Source organism: Tupaia chinensis, unplaced genomic scaffold (assembly GCF_000334495.1).
Source record: "Tupaia chinensis unplaced genomic scaffold, TupChi_1.0 Scaffold000014_1, whole genome shotgun sequence".
Taxonomy (NCBI): domain Eukaryota; kingdom Metazoa; phylum Chordata; class Mammalia; order Scandentia; family Tupaiidae; genus Tupaia; species Tupaia belangeri.
The window spans coordinates 4841261-4863178 of record NW_006159444.1 but is presented as its reverse complement, the minus strand read 5'-3'; the positions used below and the strand labels follow the sequence as shown (position 1 = coordinate 4863178).

Sequence of the window (21918 nt, the reverse complement as noted above, 5' to 3'; positions counted from 1 at the left end):
GGGGTGCACTTAGTTTTGGAGACTTGATTTAGTAGGGGACCATATGATGTTATCTCACTAGTTTTAGGGAGGGGACATCTGTTGGTTCTTTTCATTTATCTTTACAAAAATATTTTTTTCTGGAAACCAAGGTTTTTAAAACTTTAAAAAGTGCTTGGCTAATCAGGGTAATGATGTTTTTGCTATTACCACTATTTATTGTTGGAAAATAGTAGTATTTAACTACACTGAGTTTCAAACTTTTCCTTTGATTAATAAAAATCTCCTTGGCAAGTAAGTTTTATTGTGTCTTGTTTTTATTTAGTTCAAGAGAATCGACTTTCTGGACCCAATATGAATGCCTTTAAATATCTCTCTTAATTATGTTGAATCTATATTATCGATGAGGAATACATTTGGAAATATTTAGTAGTCAGTTGGTGGTATGAAAAAGGAATGAAATCAAGACAGTCAAGTTTCCATTTTCCCCTGTGCCATGGTGTTATTGTCTGATCTTTTTGGAGGTTTTTGCCATAGGGTGTGTGCGCTTGCCAAAGAGAGAGATAGAGAGACAGAGACAGTGAGCAGGAAAGTGAGAAATCATCCCCCAGGGGGATGGCCGTGCAGCAATTCCTTCTCTTCCATTCTCCTCCTGGGATCTTGGGGATGCAAGCACACACACCCTGTGTAATTTTTAAGCCAATGACCTGGCACTCAAACAGTTATAATAAAAGGGTAAAGTCTCAGTTAGAATGTATGAAGCCTCCTTTTAGGAAGGTGAAACCTGATAATGTTTGAACATGAAAGTAAGAGAAGTTGATTTTGGCCCTATGAAAATAAGGAGAAACCAGAGCGCCTCTGAGCTGAGGGTAAGGAAGAAAGATGGACTTCAATGTGGTACAAGCTCCACTTCTTACCAAGGCAGCATGAGGCCACAGATGCCAGGAATATAACAGGAACTGTGGGCTAAAGCCAGATTGAGAGCAGAGGGGAGAGGTGAGGTTGCACCTGGAAGCAGGCCCCTCTGCAGACACTGATCTAACCGAAGACACTCAGATAATCCCAGGCTGATGCCTGCCACCCAATGGCCAGGTCTGAGTTCAGACAAGGATGCTCCCCATTTTGATCCTTTCCATTGCAGGTGATTAGGCTGAGTTAGTCTCATTCTGGGAACACAGCTCTCGGTCTAGAGGCAGTTGTGGCAAATTAACTTGGTCTGATGGATGGATGCTCAAGACAACCTGAATGTAATTTCTAGGAGCCACAAGGCTTTGAGGCCATGCAAAGTCCTCCCTTGCTTTTAAGCTTGACCTGGAGTATGTTATTTTTTATGATATTTTGAGACTTTTCATAGACCAGAGCTGCAGGGCTGGGCCAAAATGATAACTGGCAGTGTTAAATAAATGAATTGCTAAGATGGCTGAAAGAGTTGCTTTACGGATAAATACGACTTGTGTAATTTCTTCCTCTTCTCTGGATAACTTCTGCTTCTATGCCCTGTGTCTGCAGTTAAGTTTCGGCAATCAGCAGTCATCTCACAAAGAGTAGAATTTCTGAAGTACGTTGAGCCTGTTTTGTTGACAGTATACTCTCTGCTTGTTCTGGGGGAAATAGGCTTTTGCTATTATATCTTCTACAGTACTTTAAAACCAATACTTACGTATCCCTATATATGTTGTGAAAGTGATCACTTTATTGGTTCAGTTTCATTGATTCATTTATTTGATATTATTTATTCTCTATTCTGAGTAGGGCACTATGCTCTAAGTACTTGATGTTATAAAGATGAATACGACACAAGGAATTTTGCAGACAGCAGTCGAGACAAAAATGAATTTTTTGAATAAATAATGTAGTAAGTAGTAGAAAAGAAAGAAGGATATTGCTTCTATAGAGTTCAGAACAAGAACAAGTTATTTTAAATTTGTGGGGATCAGCTGTGGTTAGAATTAAGGTAGGGGGATCAGAAGATGATGTAAAGGTTACATTGCTGGATTCCCACATGGCCAACTGTGGTTTGAGTCCTGAACTCGGCAGCTTAAAACTCATGCACGGTGCGTGTGCGCGTGTGCCTAAAATTTCAAGAGGAGAATGGAGAAGAAAGAATTGCAGCATGGCTATTCCCCCAGGAAGTGCTTTCTGTTGCTTTCTGTCTGTCTCTCCAGAGAGTGCACACGCCCTATAGCAAAAATTTCTCTAAGCAAACAAACAAAAAAAGAATTAAGATAGGAATCCACGTGAAAGGTGACTTGAAAAATGCAGTATTCATCTTACAGTCATTCAGAGGGCTATAAAAACAAACGGTAAACAAAATAGTGACTGTTGGTGAGAATAATGGAGAAACTGGAACCCTGTGTGCTGTTGGTGAGGATGTAAAATGGTCCAGACACTATGGAAAATAGTATGGTGGTTTCTCAAAAGATTAAAAGTAGAATTGCCGTATATAGCAATTTTACTTCTGTGTATCTATCAAAAAGAATAAAAAAGCCAGGTCTTGAGAACATATGTGAACAGTTGTGTTCATAGAAGCATTATTCACAGTAGCTAAAAGGTGGACACAACACAAATGTCTATGGACAAATAAATGGATAAACTAAATGTGGAACATACTTACAATGGATTATTATTCAGCCTTAAAAGGGAAGGAGATTCTGGTACATGTCACAACTGGATGAACCTTGAAGAACTATGTGAAATATGCCAGATTTAAAGACAAATCTTACATGATTTCATTTATGTAAAGTAACTAGAAGAGTCAAGTTCATAGAGATGGAGAGTAGAATATTGTTATCAGGGCTTGGAGAGAGCAGGAAATGGGGACTTACTGTTAGTGGATATAGAGTTTCAGTTTTGGAGCTGGAAAACCTGAAGATGGGCTGTACAATAGTGTGGCTCACACTTAATACAGTTGAATTGTATATGTAAGAAAGGTTAAGATGGCGAATTTTATGCTATGTGTATCTTACCATAATGAAAAAAATGTAGTCATTTATCATAGAGAAATGGATGGGAGGATATTGCACACCTTGGAAATTTTGCCCATGCAAATACCCTACTTCCCTTTCTTCTTTTTTCTTCCTTCAAAAAATGTGTATTGCAGCCTGAAATGTCCTAGGCACTTAGCTAGGTACTGAGGCAACAACAATTAGTTGGTTAGTTTGTCTATAATTTTTGCTGTAGACATGTCGCTCACTGGAGAGAGAGAGAGTTGAGAGAGAGGAAGAGAGGGAAATGGAGAAAGCATCCCTGAGCTGGGGGAATAGCATGGGCAATCCCTTCTCTTCTGTTCTCAGGATTTTGGGTACCCAGACACATACACCCACTATATTTTTCAAGCCATTGGCTGGCTGGTCCAGGACTCACACAGTCAATCATGTGGGATCCAGCTGCTTAACCACCATGTCACTGGCTCACCCAATAAGGTTTATAAGACACTGAATCTGTCAATTACATACTTGCTAAACATCTACTCCTACCTCCAAAGCTTCTACAATTAAATATTCACAATTGCTTTCTACTGACTTGAATTATATCTAAAACATTAGTAAACAGTCCAAGATTTGAGGACGTTTGGGAGAGAGGAATTTGACAGCACCGTGATGAAATGGAAAGAGATGAGTAAGACAATATGAACTAGAATTGAAAACTGGAAGCCAGAGTTCTCTAAGGATCATTAAATAATAAAGAAGTCCTATTTGAGATGGCCAGCCTCAGAGCTAAGTTATTTAGAATGGAAAAAACTGGCAAAGTCAAATGTACTCAACCCAAGAGGCCAGTATTTTGTGAATTTCATGGCAAATGTAATTTGAAAACCACAACCACAAAATTGTGGACAATATTAGTGAGGGAGAAGGTCAGGGAAAGGTTATACAATTAAATTGAGAGGAAAGGCAGGGCTTGTGAAGGGCAGGACCAGTGAGAGTCAGCAAGACCTGGTTATATGGGTGGGGATTGGAAGCAGAAAGCATGACCTTCCCTAACCAAGAGATCTGGGCACTTTATCTTCAATTTAGTTGATCTCAACTTAGGTTTTTGTTTCTACAAGTCTCATAGGAGAGATTGCTCCATGTACCCTTCTAAATCTTTCTACCTCTTTCATGTACACTTTTGAATGATTTTCCCGTTCATATAAGCATGTTATTGAGGACTGACTGCAATACCAGGCCTTTTACTGAACTCTAGTCATGTACCCCAGTTTGCTTATGCTACCTTTATTTGATTGCACATGAGTAGGAAGTCCTGAGTCAATATAATAGCTGCTTCCATACTTGCTCAGATATAAGATGCAAATGTATCCTCATCTACTCCTTCCTTACCATCTTTCTTCCACTCTTCTTTAAGGTGTGTTGATTGAGCTTGCTCTTTGTAACCTAGGTCTTTAATCCCAACTGTTCTACTTGCTTTTGTTTTATTTTGATTGTTATTTTTTTGGTCCCTTTCTCTGTGCCTTCAACCAAACCCCTCTCAACTAGTGTATTCCTTGTGTCTCCATGAGGTTTTTTGAAACTTTTACATCCTAAAAATGTTTTTTTTTCTTTCAAATTTTTAGCTACTATTCTATCTCTTCCTCTTCTCAGTCTCGTACAAGTAGTCAAAGAAGTCACTGGCTCACCCAATAAGGTTTATAAGACACTGAATCTGTCAATTACATACTTGCTAAACATCTACTCCTACCTCCAAAGCTTCTACAATTAAATATTCACAATTGCTTTCTACTGACTTGAATTATATCTAAAACATTAGTAAACAGTCCAAGATTTGAGGACGTTTGGGAGAGAGGAATTTGACAGCACCGTGATGAAATGGAAAGAGATGAGTAAGACAATATGAACTAGAATTGAAAACTGGAAGCCAGAGTTCTCTAAGGATCATTAAATAATAAAGAAGTCCTATTTGAGATGGCCAGCCTCAGAGCTAAGTTATTTAGAATGGAAAAAACTGGCAAAGTCAAATGTACTCAACCCAAGAGGCCAGTATTTTGTGAATTTCATGGCAAATGTAATTTGAAAACCACAACCACAAAATTGTGGACAATATTAGTGAGGGAGAAGGTCAGGGAAAGGTTATACAATTAAATTGAGAGGAAAGGCAGGGCTTGTGAAGGGCAGGACCAGTGAGAGTCAGCAAGACCTGGTTATATGGGTGGGGATTGGAAGCAGAAAGCATGACCTTCCCTAACCAAGAGATCTGGGCACTTTATCTTCAATTTAGTTGATCTCAACTTAGGTTTTTGTTTCTACAAGTCTCATAGGAGAGATTGCTCCATGTACCCTTCTAAATCTTTCTACCTCTTTCATGTACACTTTTGAATGATTTTCCCGTTCATATAAGCATGTTATTGAGGACTGACTGCAATACCAGGCCTTTTACTGAACTCTAGTCATGTACCCCAGTTTGCTTATGCTACCTTTATTTGATTGCACATGAGTAGGAAGTCCTGAGTCAATATAATAGCTGCTTCCATACTTGCTCAGATATAAGATGCAAATGTATCCTCATCTACTCCTTCCTTACCATCTTTCTTCCACTCTTCTTTAAGGTGTGTTGATTGAGCTTGCTCTTTGTAACCTAGGTCTTTAATCCCAACTGTTCTACTTGCTTTTGTTTTATTTTGATTGTTATTTTTTTGGTCCCTTTCTCTGTGCCTTCAACCAAACCCCTCTCAACTAGTGTATTCCTTGTGTCTCCATGAGGTTTTTTGAAACTTTTACATCCTAAAAATGTTTTTTTTTCTTTCAAATTTTTAGCTACTATTCTATCTCTTCCTCTTCTCAGTCTCGTACAAGTAGTCAAAGAAATAGCCTTCATTCATTTTCATTTCCTTACATTCTGTCCACTCTTCCATCCAATGGATCAACACTGGCTAATGCATACACCCCTCTCTTGAAACTTTTGCTAAGCATCTTTTTTGTCAAATCTAAATTCATTTTTTCAGTCTTGTTTTATTGTACTTCTCTGTCCCATTTGGCACCCTTGATCACTCTCTTCTTAAAGCTTTATATTCCTGAAGGCTTTTTACTTCCCCATTTTCTTGGGCTTCCTAGAACATTCTTACTGGCTCCTTTCTGAGAAATACTTCCTCCATGAAATCTTTAAGGTTGATGTAGCCATCTGGGTTCCTCTCCTCTTCTCATTCAACATGATCTTGAGGAGGAGTATCAAATATTTAAGAATATTACCCTCAAATTATAGAGTCAGGGTATGAACACTGGTGTCCAGTTTCCTGGTAATGATGACATAAATGTTTGAATATTTTTTTTCTCCCCCAAACATGTTCCGTGTTGTTCATCAGTTCATCCAAGCTTCAAGTGCTCCAGCTGTTTCATGCTTTGTCTCTGTTTCCTAAAGACTCATGGTGTGGCCTGGAACTGGAATGAGCTTTAGTGTCTGATAGCGCTAGATTAATTGTAAATCCCTGAGAAAATGAATAAGTCTATTAGAAACCAGCTAATTTTATTTAGTCATTTTCTGGGTAATATATTCTGGTGTAGGAAGCCTGTTTTTTAAGCAAGTTCACAATAAACAACTTCCCCTCAAGGTTAATATAATAGGCAAACACCTTTTGCTGCAGCAAACTGCACGAGGTAATGAAAGATTAGCTTACATTATGATTCATTATTTCAAAATGTCAGAATAGAGTGGATCTGCTGCATCTCCCAGCCTCTTATTCTTTAGAGGAGAGTGCATGCTTTGCCTTTCTAAAGTTAATGGATTCATTGTTTTCTTTCCCCCCCAGGCCAAATTCAGATACTCGACGCCAGGGTGGCAGAGAGAGGTTGGCCAGTACCAGTGACAAGGGAAGCCTAGCAATGGAATCTGCCAAGGAGACTCGCTACTGTGCAGTGTGCAATGATTATGCCTCTGGCTACCATTACGGAGTCTGGTCCTGTGAGGGCTGTAAGGCCTTCTTCAAAAGAAGTATTCAAGGTAATAGTGTGTTGAAAACGACTTACTCCATTTTTAATCCTAAGAGTGGAAGTGACTAGCAAGGAAGATCAGCTCTCTGCAAGAAACACTAATACCTTTAGGTCCACTAGTTATCTTTGGTAGAAACATGGAGAAGAGACAGGATCTTAAGAGCACTTGATAGATGCCAGGGCAGCTGGGGCTCAATCATTCTGCTTCCTCCATTTGGCAAGATGCAGTCTTGAGCAACTCTATAGAAGGAGGATTTCAGTAGCTGGGTCTCTGAGGAAGAAAATAAATGCTGTCCGTGCCCTGATTGGGAGATGGCAGATTCATGTTTTTCACAGGCAACTATGCTTCTATGATATGATGTGATATGAATTGTCTATGCATAATTATTTCTCTACCCTGATCTTGTCCAGGTAAGTGTTCTGTTCTGATCTTTGCTCTAGAGCAATTCTAATTTAGCTTGTTCTCTTTTTCTCTTCCATCTCTTTCTCTTCTCAATGGATGACAGGATCTTTTTGAAAATGAGCAGACTCAATGGCCAGTGACTGACTTGTAATGGGGCCTGTGGTCCATACCAAGCAGTTATTAATTATCCACTTGTAGCGTTTCATCCTCTTTCATTCTCAATCTTTTCTATAGTTTACCAATTGCAGGTTCTCTGATATACTTCCAGCTGCATATTATTTCTACTCTAGGAGTGTCTATATTGTTGCATCATAATGTACCCTGGGGAGATGAAACTGATTTTTACTACCAAGGATATCTGTGCTGAAGACCCTTTTTCTGAGAGGAACAGAGGTATGATAGCAGTTTAGGCTCACAGAATTCACTTTCCTCTTGAGTGGGATTTTTCATCCCCTTTTCATATTCCTCTACCTTTCAGCTGAAATGAAGCCTAGTAAGTGAATACCCAGCATATTTCCAATGAGGTTTAATGGTGGTTCCCTCTATGGAAATCCAGCTTAAGTAACATCCTGAAAATTGGAGTCTGCCAAATTAATAGATACTGGTGGAAGAAGTGATCCTTAGGACTTTCTGCTGTAGCCCCTCACCGCCCTGATATGAGATGAAAGCTGGCGGGTGGCACAGACTCTTGCTTTTCCTTCCATTGCTGGTGAGGTTTTAAAAGCTGTTCATATCTTAATAGAGTAGCATGTGAGGTCAACGTGGTCCATTTTAAAAGCATTTTCTTTGACACTTACTGCTTTCAACATCTTTTAGAACTTTACTGTAAGACTTGTACGTTTTTGTTGTTAGTTTTATAAAATTAATAATATTCTTTGACAGTAAACCTTTCTGTCTGTGTGCATGTAAATGTATATATAGCCACCAAAATATAAGCAATATTGGGTTATGGGAAAAGATATGACATACTTTTTGTATATTTTTCTATGCAAAAAGGTCTCATGACTTTTTTGATAACCCAACACAAATATATTTTACACCAAAATATATATAAACCAAAGTATAAATATACACACATATACACTCGTAAATGTGTATATATGGGTGTGTATGTATGTGTGTGTATGTATGTATGTATGTGTATGTATGTGTGTATATAAATATATATATATACACACACATATACATGTATATAAATGTATATATATATATACATCTATACACACACATACACACCCATATATACACACACATAAACATACACACACACACACACACACACACACATACACATGATGTTTACATTTTGGTTTAGGTAGCATACGCCCCCTAAAAGTCTTTAGAAAATTGTCTTAATTTGTGATTTTACTGTTTGTTCTTTGTGCAATCTAAAATGTCATTATTTCACTGTGCATTTAATCTGGTAATAAGAGGCACCTGGCAGAGGTATGGTTGGTAGACAGGTCCACCTATCACTTGGACAAGTCATTTCCCTGAGTTTGCTCATCAGTAGAAATGATTTAGAGGGCAAGCAGATGGCTTAGTGGTTAAGGTGCTGGACTCCCACGTGGCCGACTGTGGTTTGAGTCCCAGACCCAGAGGCTTGAATTTCACATCAGGTGCATGTGTCTGCGTGCCAAAAATCCCGAGAGGAGAATGGAGGAGAAACGATTGCTATATAGCCATCCTTCCCTGGGGGTGTGTGTGTGTGTGATTTCTCTCTTTCTGTTCTTCTCTTTAGTGAGTGTATCTGCCCTATAGCAAAAATCTCTCAAAAATTAAGCAAAACAAACCAGAAATGATTTAGAGCAGTGGTCAGCTAAGTTTTCCTGTAAAGGACCAGGTAATAGCTTTGTACGTTGTGCAGTCTCTGTTGCAGCCATTCAGCTCTGGCACCATAGACAGTATGTCAGTAAGTGGGAGTGGCTATATGCCAATACTACTTCATTGATAAAAATAGGTACTGACCAGAACTGACCTGTGGATCATAATTTGGTGATTTATAATTTAATGTTTATGTGATTTTATATAATCTAAATATGATTTTTATGTAATTTGATATTATTACTTAGGTTATTGGAGTACTACCATTATAAAGTAGAGGGAGACACACAAACTGTCAATTAAGTGACATTTTGACAAGGTAGAGGTGAATGGTGATCGAAGGACCTTAAGAGAGCCCAAACTTCAAGTGGGAGTGGGGCAAGCTCTCAGAGATTTTACTGAATAAAATTAATGTGGAGAGTGAGTCAAATGAGCAAGGTGAAGAAGGAGGGGAATGAATTAGTGTTCAGTCATGTGGGTGAGCATGTGAACAAAGATCAGGAGGAAAGTTAGAGGGTGGGAAGTTATGTGAACAAAAAGTAGCAAAATCACTTTACCATTGAATGAAACAAAGACAGTCCTGAGCCATGTATTTTATCTTAGACTTTGTAAACTCAGTGTTTGATTTCCTTTTTGCTTTGATGGCATTTTCATGTATTGGATTTCTTTGTGTATATGAAGGGGATACACCAGAACAAGTTTATGAGTTTCTAGACTTGTCTTCTCATCATAGTCTCCATAACTTGGAAGTAAAAAGTTTTACTCACCTTCTGAGGCTTTTATTTCACAATGCCCCTCAAACAAATCTAAGGACAGTGAAGGGTCTGACACATAGATGGAAAGTTTTGAAGATGCTGTAGGTCTCCCTGTTTTCCTTGTTACTTAAGAAGAAAGCTAGAAATGAGTATACATCAGATTATCTAGTGCTCTAAGTGCTTTGTTGAAGAGGTAAAGTGTTAGACTTGAAAGCATACAAATTTTTATCCACTACTTGTTGTATAAACTTGATTACGTAAGAAATTGAGTAAAGGCCTCCAGTTGAATGTATTTTCTTTTTAGAGAGATTTTTGCTATTGGGCACATGTGCTTACCAGAGAGACAGAAGCAAAGAGACAGAAAGTAGGAAATCACTTCCCGGGGAGATGGCCACACTGGTTTAAGTCGCTGTGTCTGGGATTTAAAACGTGGTCGACTATGTGAGAGTCCAGTGACATAACAATTACGGCATCTGCTAATCCCAGAATGTATTTTGTTAAAAGCAAAGTCTAGGATATGTTTAAGTTAGAGGGGGTGAAATTGGGAATTCTGTGAATTTATTTATCATTGCGGGTGTAGAAGTAGTGTTTCTTAAGATGTGCTTAAGACAGAGACTCTGAGATGAGTTGCATAAGCACATCTGGTTATAGGCTGAGCAGTTAGGTATTATCTTGGAGCATTATTCCAGGGGAAAAGAGTTCCTCTGGGTTCACTACTTCTCTTCCATTATTATTTCAGAAGGATTAAGTGAGAGCCAAGCCTGTTTATATGCCACTAACTATGTAGCCCCTCCATACTTTTTCTACAAGGTACACATAGAAGTTGCTCAACATGGCCCAGACGGTCATGGCCCAGGTAGGTGTTGACTTACGAGTTATCTAAGATGCCTTCTCATCTTGCCATCAAGGAGGAGTTTGTTATGGTTCTGTGCAGTAGAGGCCTTTGGTTCAATAAGATAACTGAGAACCCGATCTGAGTCCTTAGAAAGCCTCCGAGTAAGGCTGTCCAGGACCCTGGATAGCTCCCTCAACAGCTGCTAAGGCTAAGCAGACTCTAAAGAACCTCAGGAGGCTTTGTCCTCTTTGTGGAGGTTAAGAGATAACTTAAGGGGCTAAACGGTGGCACAGCCATGAAATGTGATGTTTTTTTGGAGGCTGTCCCACATAGGAAGATTATGAGTGTGGTCCAGAAACCTTCCTGAGTACGCTGGGCATATGCCCATGATCTGGGGCTGTCTGAAGCTGGGAATGAATTGTGGCATCAAAACTATTAAAAGCGCTATCTCTCAGGACCAGCAGTTAGCGTAATGGCTATGTCGCTGGACTCCCATGTAGTCGACCGCGATTCATGTCCCGGATCCGGTGGCTTAAAACTCATGCCGGGCATGTGTGCGTGCGTGCCCAAGATCCCAAAAGGAGAATGGAGGAGAAGGGATTGCGGCATGGCCATCCCCCCTGGGGGGTGATTTCTTGCTTTCTGTCTGTCTCTCTCTCTCTCTCTGTCTGGTGAGTGTACGTGCCCTATAGCAAAAACCTCTCAAAGAAAAAATAAAAAGAAAAGGTGGTGTCTCTCTCACTCATGGAAGTAATAAGAAAAAAAACTTAAAAAAAAAAAGAATTAGTTCTTTTTGACTTGAGGACTGTATTAGTGCATTTTAGTGTTGCTAACAGGAATACCAAAGACTGGGTAAACTTAAGAGAATGGAGGTTTATTTGCAAAAACTCATGATTCTGGTGACTGAAAAATCCAAAGGGGTAGGCCTTCAGCATGTGACATAAGGGAGCACAGAGGATGGCAGGTGAGTGCAGAGAGAGAGCAAACTGTGGGGACTCTTTCTTTTATAGCAACCAGTTCTCATGAGAACTTATCCCTTCTCATGAGAATTCGAGCTGAACAGTCTTATAACACATCATTAGTTGATTCACAAGAGTGTTGCCACCATGATGCGGTCACCACGATTCAATTACTTCCCACTAGGCCTCACCACCTCCTAGTATCAAATGAAAAAACATGAAACATTGGGGGGCAAACAGTTCTCCAAATCATAACAGGGACTGTGAACACCCTTGTTTATTCAACAAGGTTTGACTTTTATGTCACTGTCTGGTCACCTTCTAGCTGGCTGTATTCCCATGTCTAAAAAACACCAGAGAGTGGAATAGAAGTGGAGGCTGCTCTTTCATCATGTTCATGTTTAACTCTGGGCTCTTTTCAGGGATATAGTTGCGATCTCAGTATATGCACACTGAAACACTAAATCTTGGGTCTGCATGCTTCCATAGTTGTCCTTCTATAGTGCAGTCTCTGCAACAGCAGGCGGGGCTTCTCAGATGTCTTAACCAGACCATCACCTGCACATTCTGACTCCTGCTCACCTCTGCCCCTTTACTGTAAGCCAGCCACGTTTGCCTTCTCTCTCTTTCTCCAGCAACCAACGTGCTTTTTCATGGAGGACCTCAGCACATGTGTTTCCTTCTCTCTTTGCTCTGACTACCTAGATCTTTGCTTGGCCAGCCTTTTGTCACTCAGATCTCTTTTCAAAGCCACTTTCTCAGAGAGGCTGTTCCCAATTACGCTCAGTCATTACCCCTAATTCTTTTTATGCTCCCTTGCCTTATTTTTTTTTAAAGCCCTAAGTTCTGATGAATTTACTCCATGTATTCATTTGTTTGGTTATTGTCTGTCTATACTGGTGACCACCTCCCCATATTCCCACCCAAACGTGGATATAAACCTAGTGAGAGCTGATTTCTGGTCTGGCTTGCTTGTTGCTGTACTTCCAGTTCTCTAAGAAGTGCTGGCCAACTCTGCTTAATAGTGGAGTGTGGGGGCTGGTGGGTAGTGTGGTAGTTAAGGCACTGGATTCTCATATGACTGACTGTAGTTTGAGTCCTGCTCCAGCAGCTTGAAAAACACTCTTTGTATGTGTGCATGTACTTCCAGAACACTAGGTGGAGAAGGGATTGTAGCAGGCTATCTCCTCTGGGGATGATTTCTCACTTTCCCTCTCTCTGTCTCTCTCTGGCAAGTGCTGCACATATGGAAAAAATCTAAAAAAAAAAGTGAAATATGGCCAGTGGCCAGAAGAACAGTAGATAAAAACTACTATTGGATCTCAGAGGAATCAGAAATTGCATTGGGTTAGGTTTGCAAGAGGTGTTTGTGTAAGTGGCACATTGGATATAAACTTGGAAGGAAATGGAGGGTTTTTCTTTTTTTTTTTCAGACAATAAGAACTTGGAAAAGGATTTCAGAAATGTAGACTAGCGTAAGCCAAGAAATTGAGTAAATTAGTCTTGAGAGAACAGACAGCTTATTTTTCCTCTTCTTTCTAGAAGTAGTCATTTCCCAGGGTCTATGATATTTGCTTCTTTCTCTTTTTCATCCTGTTCTCTAGTTTCTCAGGGAATCTCACACTTATTTTTCTCAGTTGAATTGTGTTCCCCCCAAAAATATGCTGAAATTCTCACCCTCTATAATGTGACCTTAGGGTCATTGCAGATTTAATCAGTTAGGATGACATTATACTAGAATAGAGTGGGTCCTTAATCCAATGTAACTGATGGTCTTATAAATAGGGAGAAATTTGGAAGCAGACATGGAGAAGAGAATGGCACCATCCCATGAAGATGGACATAGGAATGATATACCTTCAAAGCAAGGGACACCAGAGATTGCTGACAAACACCAGGAGCAAAGTGGAGGCAAGGGAGGATTCTCCCCTACAGAAGTCAGTGCCCTGTTTACACCCAAATTCCAAAATTTAGCCTCCAGCACTAAGACAATATATTAGGTTATCAGAGAAGTTACAATGTATATTTCTATGCAAAAAAGCGTTATGACTTTTCTGATGACCCAAGACATTGTTTTTTTTTTTAAAGAACATCTTGAAGTTTATTAAGGAAAAAGAAGCACACAATCATCTTAATAAATGCAAAAAAGAGACATTCAGTAAAATCCAACACTCATTCATTAAAAAAAGAAAATCAAACAAAATCTATTAGCCAACTAGGAGCAAAAAAGATGTCACATATTTGTGGTGCTTTGTTAGGGCAGGTCTAGGAAGCTATTCAGAAGTACAGAATTTAAGGCTTAAAGTAGAGCATCTATGAAAATAATTCCCTGCCCCAGCCTGAATTCCCAGTGAGTCCTCTGTGCTTCCCTGTGCCATTGACCGTTCTCCTGAATGCTGAATGTACCAGTTTCCACTCCCCCAGGCCCTCAATTTCCACTCCCACACCTCAAACCTTGGAATTAATTATTTCTGTCATTTCACATTGCAATCCTTGACCCTGACGTTTCCCATCAGAACTCATGTAATTCTGTTGAATCTGTCACTTAAATTTACATCCTTCTACTTCCCATTTCCTTTTCCAGAATCACTGCAATAATTCTGTTTCTATTTGCTTTCTTCTTCATCTAAGCTATTGGCTTAATTAGTTTTTCTTTATCATGAGCCATTCAGAGCACTCCCAGTCTTTTAATATTCTTAAAGTAAATAACTAATCATGTCAGCATCTTCTACAAAACCTTTTAATGGCTTTTGTGGCCTATGGGATAATTCTTAGATAATAATTCAAGGATTTCCAGATTTTCTTCTAGTTGTTTGAAAGTCACTGCTTTTGCTTCTGAAGAAGAGACACCGGATGAACTGGATGACTTATTTGGTCTTCCACAAATGTGATAGTTCAATTTATTTGCTGAGAATTTCTTTCCAAATTTACATGTAAGAGTTCTCCTTATTCTAGTGAAAAATGACTGTCATCCAACCTTTGATGTTACAGCAGAGGTCCTCTCCCACTCGGGACCTCCCTACCACTTCGTTTTATTGCATGGTGTGTATTTGTGTGTATGTGTTCTCTCCCATATTGACTGCAAGCACCTCAAGGGTAAAGAAAAGTCAGGGTTTGTAGCCTAGGATTCATTCAATGAATAAATAAAAGAGTGAATAAAAGATTAGAACCTTTAGCGAGCTTCAGGCAACATGGAACTATCACAATTTTTCCTTTTATCTTCTTTTTCTAATTGCTAGAAAGTGTGCATTCTTCAGAGAGAGATGGAGAAACAGAGAAAGCACTCCTCCAATGGGGTATGGTCACACTGCAATCCTTTCTCCATTTCTCCATCCTGATGGATTTTGGGCACCCATGCCCATATGCCTTGGGTGTTTCTTAAGCTTCCAGGGTTAGGATTTGAACCATTATTTGACATGTGCGATCTGGCTTCTTTAATCACTAGGCTATGGGGCCAGCCTACATTTTTAAATATGAGAATGATATGAGGAAACAGTGTTTAGTGAAGATTGATTTGTCAGATACATATAGGAGAGACCAGAGAAGGGAGAATAGAAGCACAAAGACTAATTTGTCCGATATTATCTAGCTTAGATGCACTGAAAATCTGGATTGTTGGTTTTTGTTAAATAGGGAAAAGAAAAGGAATGAAATGAAAGCTATTATAGGGGAAGAATATACATTATTTTAAGCTGGTTAAATACAAATTGTGCAGGAGAGAAAGGAATTAAGGAGGTTCAGATAGGAGGATAATGAATGAACGGGGCAATCAAGAGGAAGGCTAATTAGTGGAGGGCTATGTAGGTTCTATTCTAGACATGCTGTTTGAGATAATGGGTGGATGTCCAAATGGAATTATCCAGCAACCGCACACAGTCCAGGGGTGGGAGTTGCAATCAATTTCCTCAATTAATTTTAAATAAACTTGATGAAAAGAATGGTTTCGCTGCTTCTTGAAAGTTGCACATTAATACTCATGGAGAAGTAATTCCAAAAACTTTCTCTTGATTCTCATAATGATATCAGAGTTTCCTGGATCTTACAAAAACTTGGTAAAAAACATTTTTATTTTCCAAAGTATGTGGTCAAGGCTCTTCTGAACAGGAAAATCATGAATTAGCCCAATATGGCTCTCTGGGAACTACAATATGAAAGAGGACAGGCTGGTACCTATCTGTCAAGCTGTACAAATAATGAACTTTAGGAAGGAATACATACATTTTCATGGTGGGAAGCAAGAAACAAGTTCTTCTTTTCTCCTTCTCCCTCTCCCTTCTTCTTCTTTTTCTTCGTTGTTGCAAACTCTATACTGTGGGAGTTCACAGTCTCCCTTTCTGACTCAGAACTTGTCTAGTCCTGCCATTGTTTCTGTTTCTTATACTGTCCGTTTTGCAGTTGCCTGCAGTGCAACAGAGAAATGAGACTATTGAGGCCTAAGGGCAAAGAGTTTTAGTAGGTATGCATATGCACTATCACATAATCTTCAAATAAAAACATTTACCTTTTTTTTTTTAATATGTTTTTACCATAGGGCATGTGCTTGCCAGAGAGGCTAGAGACAGACGTAGAGAAGGAAAGTGAGAAATCATCCATGCTTCAATCCCTTCTCCTCCATTCTCCTCTTGGGATTTCTGGCATGCATGCACACATGCCCAGTATGATTTTTAAGCACATATGCCTGGCATGATTTTCGGGACTTGAACTGCAGTCAGAGGTGTAGGAATCGAGCCACCTAAACCACCACACCATCTGCTCACCCAAATTAAAAGCGTTTATAGTAACACTTTTTGTTGATGCCAGAGGGCCTGGTGCATGCACAAGACAGGGAGAGACAGAGGAAGCGGGAGAGAGAGGGAGGACCACCCAACACGGTTTGGGCACACTACTGTCCATTCTCTTCCAGCTCTCCATCCCATCAGGATCCTGGGCACATGTTGCATGTATTTCAAGCCTCTGGGGCCAGACTTTGAACCCTGGTCATCCATGTGGGTCTGACTTCCTCTGTACAGCACTTAAGTACTGAACTATAAGGCTGGCCCTTGGGACCAGCAGTTAGCATAATGGCTATGTCGCTGGACTCCCATGCAGTCGACTATGGTTCAAGTACCAGACCCAGTGACTTAAACTCACGGTGGCACGTGTGCGTGCGTGCCCAAGATCCTGAGAGGAGAATGGAGGAGAAGGGACTGTGGCATGGCCATCCCCCTGGGTGGTGATTTCTTGCTTTCTGTCTCTCTCTCTGTCTCTCTGGCAAGCGCACATGCCCTGTAGCAGAAACCTCTCCAAAAACCAAAAGCCTGGCCCTCTCATAAAACTGAGAGAGAGGCTTTATCCCCAGGTATTGACAAGTTTGATAGATGTTTGGCTCCTGGATTTCATCAAAATGAAGAAAGACACACCATGTAAGTCAAAAGTCAAAACCCGAAAACGTCACTTCATGTGCAAATACCGTCCCCATTACCAATTTTAAGTACTTGTTACCCTTAGTGCAGTAGCACTACGAAAAGGATGAAGATTAGAGCTGTGTATACACATGTAAGCATGCGTGTGAAGAAGGATTCAGGAAGAGAAATCCCAGTCTAGCTGTGAAGTGAGAGTGGCTTTTCATTCTCCCCCATCCCTTTGACCACGTAATCTTGATCTTGGAGATAATTAAGACAAAATGCCTCTGACAAATAAAATCAGTATAGAACCCCTATTTCTTGGCAGCTTTTGTGGACACAGCTGAAGCTTTCAGAGGTCTTTAAAAACCATGGCAACAAATGCCTTTGAAGGGTAAGCAAAGGTTCCAAATGTTTTTAATCGCTGGTGTTTTTTATGCTACCACTTCAAGCATTTGTCTTCATTTTTTGTTCGTCTGATCGAAATTAAATTTCCAATTTCCCTACTAAGTGGTTCTGTCCTGGTCATGGCATTGCCTGTTTCCATTAAAGTGTAGACTCTGTGCCCATATATAGTGGTTAAGCTCGTCAACAATTCCATTAGAAAACCCCACTTATGAGTGACAATAATTTCCTACAAAAATTACACATAGGCTTTAATGGGCACATTTTCAAAAGGCATCAACTAGCCTTCAAAATTTTGTGCTGACACTGTTCTTACAAAACCTTCCAGTCCTGGTTTGTGGCCTAATCCTGCCGCGTTCCTTTCTCCTCTGTAGAAAACTGCGCTTGATACTCTTATATCCTTTTAAGGAGAATGGCCTGTTCCTTTGATCCTCATTCACAGAAAAGTAGGCTTTTTTGAGGTAGGCTTCTCATTTCTGTACTATATACTAGACTATCTCAGTGCTGTGTATATATATATTGTAAACTACTTTCATGGCTTTTGGACTGACAATTAAAAGCATGCAAGAAAAATTTATTTCATACATCTACCATCCACTTTGTAAAACTTTTTCTTTCTACTATGTTAATTCTTCACTTGTGTGAATTAGAAAGCCAATTTGATATTTTTTTAAATGAAAAATTATGCCTTACCTGAGCAAAAGAAAATACAGTGGGGAAAATACACTGATTTTGTTCACATTCCATTTTCCTTTAACTGAAATAAAAAGGAGAATATATTTTTCAATTGCTAAGAAGTAAAAGAATAAAAGAAAAATGATTTAATTATTAAGTTAGTATTTCTTTCTACAATAGGCACTTAATTTTCTATTTTCTTTGAGAAAGAATATTGGATTTTCAGTTTTTTCCAAATGAACATAATCTTTATCCGGTTCATTTGGGAGTTTAACAATCATGTGTTAGGAAATACGGAGTGAGTGAGCACAGAAATTCTTTTTTTTTCCCTATTTTTATTTAGATGAATCATTTCCTTATGGTCCAATTTTAATAATAATTGCATTATCATTTTTTAGCTTTTACAATTTTAATATTACATTTAATCACATAGATCTTTAGTGTATAACATTACTTTTTCCAGCATGATTACCATGCATATCTGTCAAGACAAAGACATTACTATTTGCATCATCATCACCAATTAGCTTTTATATTTTTCCAGATTATTATTATTTTTTAAATTCTTCTCATTTTTTAAACATTCAATTGCTATCTATGATTTGGCTTGTAAAGAGAAATTCTTAAATCATCACTAAGGGCTGGGTGACTAGATTATGTTTATAATATGAATTTGTGTGTGTTTGTGTGTGTGATTGAAATCTAAGTGCAGTGATTTAAAGGAATGTCTGTACCACTTCAGGGTATTTCGTTAAGTGATATGTACAATATTTTCCTCATACAACATAGAAGACAAATTACAATTCTTAAGATAACCAATTATGTTGTAATTATGTTGTCCCTCTGACACTTCTACGTTACTAATAAGGGATTTTATTAGAAAATTATTTAAAAACATTTGCCACTATTATTAACGGGGCCATGATGGTAAATTATAATCACTGTGGAGATGGTTTTCCTCTTTATTTTATTTTTCGTTCTGGTGGCTGGCATGCTGATTGCTCTTCCCACCCTACAGATGCGTGCAGACCAACCTCATCCTTGCCCTCTCTACCTTCTTATTTTTCTTTATTTCACATTCGTTAGCATATGTGCACTCTGAGCAGATGTAGGAACCTCCTTCTTCCAGTTTCTCCCGTCCTCTTCCTGAGAGGGCCAACTTGTTGAGCTTAGAAACCTAGAATTTTCTTTTTTTATGTGACATATTAATTGAATGACCATTTAATTTTATCACTGAGAGAAATGCAAAGGTATATCATCCGTAGTTCCCCACAATTCAACTAAAAATTCATCTTGCACACAAATTGAAAGGTTGCGATAATACACACTAAATCATAGAAGAATTAAATTCAGCAGTACAAAAGATGCCTTCATATAAAGGTGGGGCCGACCAGTGGTGCATTGGGGGTGCTACTGGACCCACAGGGGAAGGCCTCGGATTTGCAGCCTGGGACTTCTCTCTCTAGGCACCTGCATGCACATCATCCTGGCTGACACCTGGGTGTGTGTGTTGGGGCGGATTGTAGTGTGGGGACCCTGTTGAGGGTACCTGCCCCTCTCTCTTGCATGTAAAAAGGTGCATGAATATACTCAAAAAAGAAAATGGTAAAATGGGACCAAGGGGTTTTTGAGAATACGTTGAGTTCATGGAAGGGAGTGAACGTGGTGTTCTAGACTAACACAAGAGACAGGAGACTTTTGGGGGAGACAATGTTTACATTGATAGCTTACAAAAGGTGTGAGAAGCGAGTTGTGCCACACTGTCAGTGCTTTCATTCATTGTTAGCGCTCATATCTGCATGTTAATGTGTGTCGTTACATAGCATTGTAGGATAGTGTGGGATTTTAACTACCGGTAATGCGTTTTTCACAATTTCATATCAATATCTGTGCCATCATGATTAGCAATCAGTCTGTTATGCATCTAGAGACTGGATGATACATCGTTTCCAGGATGCGAGTAATGTGGTATTTCATGTTTTAAAACTTGATGTGGGAGTGATATTAATAAAATCTAAAGATGTTGCTTTGTAACTGTGCTGTATCTGTAATTTGCTATTACAGAGCTGAAAGTATTTGATATTTTTTGTTATGGTGTAATGTGAAGGAGAACAATTGGTCCCAAGCTAAGATTGATTTATTTAGGATCAGTATCGACTCCATATTTGTTTGCTATCTAGATTTTTCTGTGGTTTTGATTCTATGTTTATGAAAGGATGTTCTTAAAAAATGACTAATGACATTTGTTTCTAAGAGTTGACATAAATTTTCCCACAACATGAACCATTAGTAGGTGATAAAACTTAGATATGCCCTTAAATTTTTAAAATCACGGCAGTAAAACTGGTCTCAGGGAAGGAAGAAAATGGGTTGGCCAGATTTTATCCATTATGTGCAGGTGTTTGCAAGCTTTCCGTTCCTCTCTCTGTCCTCCCTGTGTAATGCTTTTTCTCAAGGCTGGTGCTGCCAGTGCAGCTGGTGTACACATGTGAGACATGCATGTCCGGTTCGTGAATCTAGAGCCCAGCCACGACTTCTGTCATTCTGCCGCCTGTGCCGACTGCATTCCCCCTCACTTCGTGTAATCCAAGGGGGCTAGAGGGGGCTAAGAGAGCCAGTTGTGTTTCAACCTTAGGGACCAGGTACTTTTCTTTTTATTTCCCCAGAGATTTTTGCTATAGGATTCATGCACTCACTGGAGAGACAGAGAGAGACAGACAGGCAGAAAGTGAGCAATCAAGCAATCACCCTCCAGGGGGGATGGCCATGCCACAGTCCCTTTTTCTCCATTCTCCTCTTGAAATTTTGGGCACACATGCACGTGTTCCCCATGTGAGTTTCAAGCCACCAGGTCTGGGGACTTCAACTGTGGTCATGTGAAAGTCTAGCTCTTAGCACTGTGCCACCTGCTGGCCCAGGTACTTTTTTTTTTTTTGGAGAGGTTTTTGCTATAGGGCGCATGTGCTCGCCAGAAAGAGAGAGAGAGAGACAGAGAGACAGAAAGCAAGAAATCACCCCCCAGGGGGGGGATGGCCATGCTGCAGTCCTTTCTCCTCCATTCCCCTTTTGGGATCTTGGGCATGCACACATGCGCCTGGCTTGAGTTTAAGCCATCAGGCCCAGGACTCGAACCGTGGTTGACTACATGGGAGTTCAGTGACATAGCCATTACACTAACTGCTGGTCCCCCAGGTACTTTTCTTATTTGTCCTGATTTTGTTCACATATACCTTTCTTTTTTTTTTTAAAGTTATTTATTGAGAGAGAGTTAGGGAGGGAAAAGTAGTCTTGACTGGATATCTGATCCTGAGATTCTTCCCCAAGCTCTGCAGCCAGCAAGGTATGCCTCTGGGTGCACATAGTGTGTTCAAGTAGACCTGGGATTTAAACCTCAAACTTTCTCATATGGTCTCCATCACAGCAGGACTTCTACTGCCTATACCATGGCTGGGCCCGCAGATCTCCTTACTAAACCAAGTAAGGGCATCATAGTCACACTTCCTGATTTGTGCTCATTTTACCTAGAAATAAAGTACCCTTAAAGGCCTCTTGTAACATTTCTTGCTTATAAAATGCTTTTTAGGTGGTAACTTCTTCTGAATACAAAGCAGAAGAGTATGATTCAAAGGTTTCTTATAAACACTTCCTTTTGTATGTGTGTATGTATGTGTGTGTATATGTATCTATAAATGCACACATACATACAAACACCAGGTACATACATGAATATATGGATTTGCAGAGAGAGAGAGAAAGAGAGAGAGAGAGAGACAGAGAGAGAGAGA

At 39.6% G+C, this 21918-nt stretch overlaps 1 protein-coding gene across 3 annotated transcripts in view; it reads left to right on the top strand.

The window, feature by feature from the left end:
* ESR1 (estrogen receptor 1) overlaps positions 1-21918 on the top strand; it is a 307128-nt gene that overhangs the window by 39846 nt on the left and 245364 nt on the right. For all 3 annotated transcript variants that reach the window (XM_006140006.2, XM_014585919.2, NM_001317072.1), the window contains 1 exon segment: positions 6716-6906. In XM_006140006.2, coding sequence (XP_006140068.1) covers positions 6716-6906 — 191 coding nt within the window.